Here is a 6840-nt window from a genome sequence, read left to right as displayed (position 1 = left end):
ATGAAAGTTATGTTCTGGAAGATCATGTACCGCGGAAATTTAAAAAGCCATACATTCTCTTTACGAAATCATTTTGTGATCAACAAGGGATAGATGTAATAAGTTTATTCTACATTTATTTATTTTACACTATGCATATATAAAACATGATTATACATTTATTTATTAAAAAAACAAATAATTTATCAACTGAAATTGGCTACTGGTAGAAATAGTTCTAACTGATTTTACGTGTAACTGTTACATATTCATATTTGTAATCGGGGGCGGACTGAATCTGACAGACCGGGCAGTTTCCCGGTGGGCCGCCGTGCTTTTTGGGACGATACATCTAAAAAAAAAAAACTATCTCACAGACCGGACCATGAAACACGCAGATCAGCGGCCCATTGGTTATTTTATTGATTGACACTGGGCTGGCCCAATCACATCTTTAAACACCTCCTCCTTTGGGCTCCTTTCGCACGTGCCGTGAGTGTGTCTGTCAAAATAGTCAGAGAGATGGAGAATAAAATGCAAGGAATGTGCAGAGAAATAGCGTGAAAAAAAGAAACAGGCCCTTCAAGCAGAATACCCTTAAATGTGTCAAAATAACAGATATGTTTTCTGCAGCAGCAGGACCTTCATCAGCTCCTGTGGCAGATGATGATAGTGAGGAAGATCAGGAGAGAGATGAGTGAGTGTAGAGTCCGCGGTATGCAGAACACTTTCAAAACACTAGGCTATGTCAATGTCATGTGGAAATAATGCGTAACTGGGTAGGCCTAATGGGTTCATATACAAATTATACACGAACCCATTAGGCCTACCCAGTTACGCATTATTTCCACATCTGCGTAGTTGACGATAACGTTACCGCGTTTTACTAGAATTGTAATGAGACGTGTTTGTAAAACATGTTTTCCGCCAAAATAAAAGCTCGATGCAGTTTCCGTCAAAATGAAAGATCGTGTGTTAGTGTTTCTCTTTCAAGTATAGAAGTTAGTACAAAACTAATTATGAAAGTTTCCTTTATTTTTCAGTGCATTTGTTTTGCATGCACCCGAACCCCCCAAGGCCCGAGGTCCACCCACCACAGTTATACCAAAAATCCTGTGAGAAACAGAGGTATTGCTATGCCAATGCAGCTTGTGGTTTATTTTTTGGATTCATCACCTGTGGAGTAAAGTTCAATTGTATTAATAAATGATAATTTTGTACTTATTTCATCTGTTAACTCTCACTCGTTCCTATACTCTCATTACATGGCATTAGTGGTTTTAAGGAATAGGAGTTACATATTCAAGGGTGTGCATAGATGGGTGGTGTTTATGATCATATGTAGTGGGCCAGTCTGGGCCAAAATGCCAGGGCCGATTTTTTTGTCCCAGTCCAGCCCTGTTTATGTACAGTATATTGATGACAGGAGACTGCATATGATTAAACTCAACTGGCTTTTACTCGCGTCATGCTTATAATAAAGATTACGCGCCTCACAGCATTCACTCCATTATTACAATACAACATGTACACGTCATACATGACAATATTCAAAATGACAGTTACAAATTAAAGTCTTGACTTTAAGCTATGTCTGAGTATCTTATATTCTACTTGTCTTGTGTTCTGCTCTTCTGTTATTGATTTAAATAACTGCCCTATAATAGTTAAATGTTACCCATGTTGTTTGACGAAGAAATGATATGTTGAGTAGGTTGTAAATGGATACTGGCCATTCTTGTTATCAGAACCTTTTGAGGTCGAAATAAACTTTAAAAGTATTTTTATGAATAGACATACCAGACTTTAAGAAACATGCTCTGGTCAAGCTCAGGCATTATTTACACAATGACTTACAATTTAACATGATGCATCAAAGGGATGTCTTTTAAAATATTGATAATATTCCTTACAGAAAACAAACAAACATGAATTTCACATTTGGTGAACATCATTAAAATATCATACAGATTTCTGTAACTTTATCTAACAGAATGGAATGTTTTAAATTGAGAAAAATCCATTGCTACAATAAGCTCATGTAAGTGCTATCGTTATTTTTTTACCCACCAAAAAATTGTTACTTCCTGCTAATGTCATACCTTTTGGATATTAATAATATTACAATCAAAATGGAAAGTGACATTTAGGACATATGAAAACCCAATTAAAACGAGCAATTAAAACAGCATTTAAATAGAAATTAAATTTGAGTTAATTAGTTTCAATAGAAATTAAGAGATTTAACTCTCAATATTATGTTTATGGGACTGATATTGTGAACTGTAAAGTAGCAAACTATGACAACACATATAAAATAGAGCTTCTTAAACATCATTTACTGCTGGTGGAAAAAATCCTAGAGCAATGCTTTCTGTTCTTGAATTTCCTCATTGGTTTTCATTGGACAGTGATACTTCCATCCTCCAAGCTGTTCTGGTTCATTAGCAGGTCGCCATCCTCTTTCATGTTGTTCAGCAGATATCTGATCCCTGCCTTCGCACCCGTTTTTAAACCAGCTCCCAACGCATAACCAGCAACCCCTGCTGTTCCCCCGGTTACAGCCATGAGGGCATCTGTGCCCAGATCCAAAGTGCTGAAGATGGCTCTCTCTTTTGCAGTATCATAGCAGTTAATCGAAGCATAGTAAACGGCTGTTCCCAGATTATACAGCGTGGAAACTGCAGGAATCCACTCCACAACACTATACACTTGCTCCTCTTTTTCATTGACACAGTGATGCTGAGGAACCCCATTTCTGCGCCAACGTACAGAACCCACCTTACAATTCTGAGTCCAGCTCTCAGAGTTAGATGAAGGCACTATGCTGCTTCCAGGCCTCAAGATAACTTGATAATATTCAGATTTGACATCTTGGGTCACACCTGCACATTGGATTCCCAAGCTTCGACAAGCCTGCTGTGCTTCCCCAATACGCAATGGCCTGCTCTGTTCTGCAGCCTGTCCCAGTAACTGAGTGCCTTTCATCCTCACCCATCCCTTGCATTTCCCCATAGGCCCAACTTTACCCTTATAACCATCAGCTCTCTCACCTACCTCAGCTAGCTGATGGATGTTAAATATAACAGCCTGCAAGTGGCACTGTGACTCAGAGTTGAGCATTAGAGGAGATGGCGGGGTTTGGAATCCACTGGTAAAGGTGTGATGGACAATGTGTGCTAATTCCCTCTCTTTGCCTCTCTTGATCAGCACCAGCACGTCCTGCAAAAATTCACATGTATCATTTTGGCCCAACACTGCATAGAGTTGCATTACCAAGGCCTGGGCTTCTGACAAACATCCTGCTGACACCAACACAGGCACCATTGCCAACCCCAATAGCTCCTGAGAGAAACCCTTCCCTCTCCAGCCTCCATTGGCGAGCTCTGAACAGCTTGCATTGCTTTGGAGATCCAGCTGACCTTGTAGAGAGGCTGAGAGGTTTAAGACCAACTGATGGGCGGCACGAAGACCATCTTTAACCACTTGTGTTTCTACTTGCTCTGTTTGAGATATTTTTGAAGTGACTGAGGGCCTCAGGCTGCTTTGAGGGAGTGGAGCTCTGCCAAATACTACTTCAGACAGTAAGAGGTGGATGAGAAGTAACATTTTGAGTTTTGAGCCCCATTTAGCCATGTTGAACTGTGGAGTCGTGCAGCACCAAGCAAATCGCGGATTCTGGATTTTTTTTTTAAGAAGAAGAAGAAAAAAAGAGAAGTTTAACTGTATGTGCAGTGTACATGAAGCTGTTTATGTGCACTTTGAAAGTGTGGAACAATTACGATTATTTTAATATTTTTGAAAGAAGTGTCTTATGAGCACCAAGTCTACATTTATTTGATGTTATTTGATTACAGTAAAAATAGTAATATTATAAATTATTATAATTATAATATAAATATCTGTTTTCTATTGTAATATGTTTACAAAATGTAATTTATTCCTGTGACGGCAAAGCTGAATTTCCAGCAACCATTTTTAAGATTTCAAAATCTTAATTATTCCAAACTTTTGACCTGTGTATCTATACAAATATCTGCAGCTGTAGCTACATCATGGGGTGAGACCATGAGATAAGTGGGTATTTTTGTGCTTGTCTTTGTCATTGTGCAGCTGGGAAAAAAGAAAGGAAGGAACGGGATGAGCACTTTTTTTTTGGTAAGACTTCTCCCTCCCTAATGTTTTTCACTTCTATATACATCTTATATATTTAAAATACGTTCAAATTATTGAAATAAAATAAGTAAAATGTTATTATAAAATAGTTTAAAATGGAATATTAATTAAATAAAAATCGTTCCTCATAAATTTCATCATATCATTTTAAGTACATTTCTCAAACATGCAGTCTGTCAGATTTAGTTGAAAAAGATTATAGCCTTACTTTTTATTACATTTTATCTAAATTACAGAGGAAATTATATTTCAAGTCATTTGAATGGTATACTTGGAATTATTGATCTTTATATTAATATGAGATTAATAAGACTCTTACCTTCTAACAATCCCGATAGTACCTCTGTGATAGAATCCAGCCTTCATGAAAAACATGTACATCTCCCTATCCCTCGTTATACCCTCTCTCTCTCTTTCTCTCGCTGGCCCAATTGCCCTGAATGTGACATCACGTGGAGAGGATCAATGTGTTCAGTGGACGTTTTGTTTATTTACCCTCATGTCCCCTCTCTTCCTCTCATTCTCGCTCTGCTTTTTCTCTGAAGACCATGTGGGGGTGTGGGGGCTTTGTGTTTGACCCAGATAAATTGCTGAACACTCATTTCATGCATGTGAGTGTGTGTGACAGTGAGAGAGAACAGGACTGTGCACCCGTTTACAAAATTCCACTTGGTTCTGTCATTAAACATGCTGCTCAGACCATATATTTGAATCTGCGTTCAATGCAACATCCAATATCTGTTTACAGTTAACTTAAAGCAACACTATGTAAAAAATGTTTACCTTAAAATAAATGTTTCCAAAATCGTTTCAGTGGTTCAAGAAGTCGTTACAGGGTGAAAGGCACTTATGCCTCCGCTTTGTGGTCCTTTATCTGCTATAACCATACTATGTAAGATTGCCAGATCCGGTCGCGTTTCTGTAGTTCTAATGAGACATAAGAAAACTACAAATTTGACTTGCTTTACGGCAAGCGTTACAATAGTCATTATTTTGTTTTTCTTCGTTTCTGATGTTGCAATACATCATACTTTCATAAAATCATGCATCATACTCTACCTTGTCTGTGGACATCGTTCATTCCAAAGCCGGTGCTGGATAACCAGTGGGCGTGCGTGCGACAGTAGGTTGCGGTAGGCTAAATGATTTACGACAGCGGAAATGGACAATTCCGCTTCCAACCTGTAGGGGGGCCGCAGAGGAAAAGTCCCATAGTGTTGCTTTAATGTTGCTAAAAAGAAAAATACAGGTATATAAGATGGTGGCACGCATCCACTCTTCCAATCCCCAAGCAACAAAAGGATACAGACATCGTTCTCTGATGGAGAAGGCACATTCAGCGGGTTTTGCCATCTTAAAAGACCAGTGCACAGTTAAGTGCAACGAAATTCCCCTGGGCACTTCAGCGCAAAGAGCAGATTTCCATAAAAGAGCAAGCATGGTCAGCGAGCATCTTTTTAAAGATGTCTTTCCGTCCATGTGTTTCTGGATGCAGTCGTTTCATGTCTTCATTTGACAGCCACGAACACTGTCTCACATGCCTGGGGCAAGAGCATGCTGCGAGGGCATGACCATGTTGACACTGTGGTCGCAACCACCAGGGCGGTGTACGCTCATGTCGCATGTCTCAACTCCTCTGAAGTCAGCAGAGGCTCGGGTCACTCTGTCCCATTTACATTCCGGGCAAGCTCAATCGTGCGGCCGACATGCTCTCGCGACAGCTCACGCTCACGAGGTGGTCCAGCTGATCTGGAGTTGATTCAGGGACACACAGGTAGACCTGTTTGCCTCAGAGGAGTCATCACACTACCAGCTCTTTTACTCCCTGACTGAGGCCCACCTTGGCATGGACGTGTTGGCACATAGCTGAACCTGGGGCCTACGCAAAAACATGTTTCATCCAGTAAATCTACTAGGTTTTTGGACTTGATGCTCCTTGCGACAGCCCCTCCCTCCCGAATTCCCCTGAGGAAGGACCTTCTTTCTCAGGGATGGGAACCATCTCTGGAACCTCCACGTGTGGCTTCTTGACAGGACAAGGTGGACTAAAGTGGCCAACTACCAGCGGTTGTAGACACTATCTCTCAAGCCAGAGCTCACTTACCAGGCAAGCTTATGCTTTGAAGTGGAGTCCCCCGGAGGAAGACCCCCGGAGAGGCCCAATCGGTTCAGTGCTTTCCTTCCTGCAAGGAGTGTTGGAGTGGAGGCTGTCCATTGGCGAACCCTGGATTGAGTTTCCCCTGAGCAACTGACTCCCCAGTGATTACCCAATGCATGCACGCTTGGTCAGCGCCTGTACTGGGCTAGATGCCCCATGTGTTTTTACTCACCTTTGTTAATCCCATATGTGTATTCTTCCATGGTACAGTTTTCCTGTCGGTAAACCTGTGTCTTTCCCTGGGCAGATATTGCTCTGCCCCGTCTCTGCATCTAGTAGTTCCATTCCTGTCTAGGCAGGATGTACCGCAGTGATCTTTCCAAATGTAGCACTGCCCTATGGGTCAGTTCATATGTGTATTTTCACATGTTTCTCCCTATGGATAGGATGTGGCCTCGATAACATCCCTCTCCATTGGACTAGGTACACTTCCCCAGCCTTGTAACACTGGCCATGGCTTAAAAAAAAAGGGATTCAGAAATAAAGCACTCTTCCTGTGATATAACAATGTAAAAGGAACAGCAGCT

General features: G+C 40.9%; 1 protein-coding gene across 2 annotated transcripts; it reads right to left on the bottom strand.

The window, feature by feature from the left end:
* Window positions 1–1414: 1414 nt before the first annotated feature.
* apof (apolipoprotein F) lies at window positions 1415–4626 on the bottom strand. 2 transcript variants are annotated; one of them, XM_082137277.1, is made up of 2 exons: window positions 4475–4626; window positions 1415–3657 (listed from the first exon to the last, which is right to left on the bottom strand). In XM_082137277.1, the coding sequence occupies exon 2, from the start codon at window positions 3613–3615 to the stop codon at window positions 2380–2382; it is 1236 nt and encodes a 411-aa protein (XP_081993403.1). In that variant the 5' UTR covers window positions 3616–3657; window positions 4475–4626; the 3' UTR covers window positions 1415–2379. The 2 variants fall into 2 exon arrangements, with proteins under 2 accessions (XP_081993403.1, XP_081993404.1); XM_082137278.1 differs by having other exon boundaries at window positions 4469–4572.
* Window positions 4627–6840: the final 2214 nt, after the last annotated feature.

Source organism: Leuciscus leuciscus (genome assembly GCF_965113295.1).
Source record: "Leuciscus leuciscus genome assembly, chromosome: 14".
NCBI classification, from domain to species: Eukaryota; Metazoa; Chordata; class Actinopteri; order Cypriniformes; family Leuciscidae; genus Leuciscus; species Leuciscus leuciscus.
This window is presented reverse-complemented; position numbering and strand designations above follow the sequence as displayed.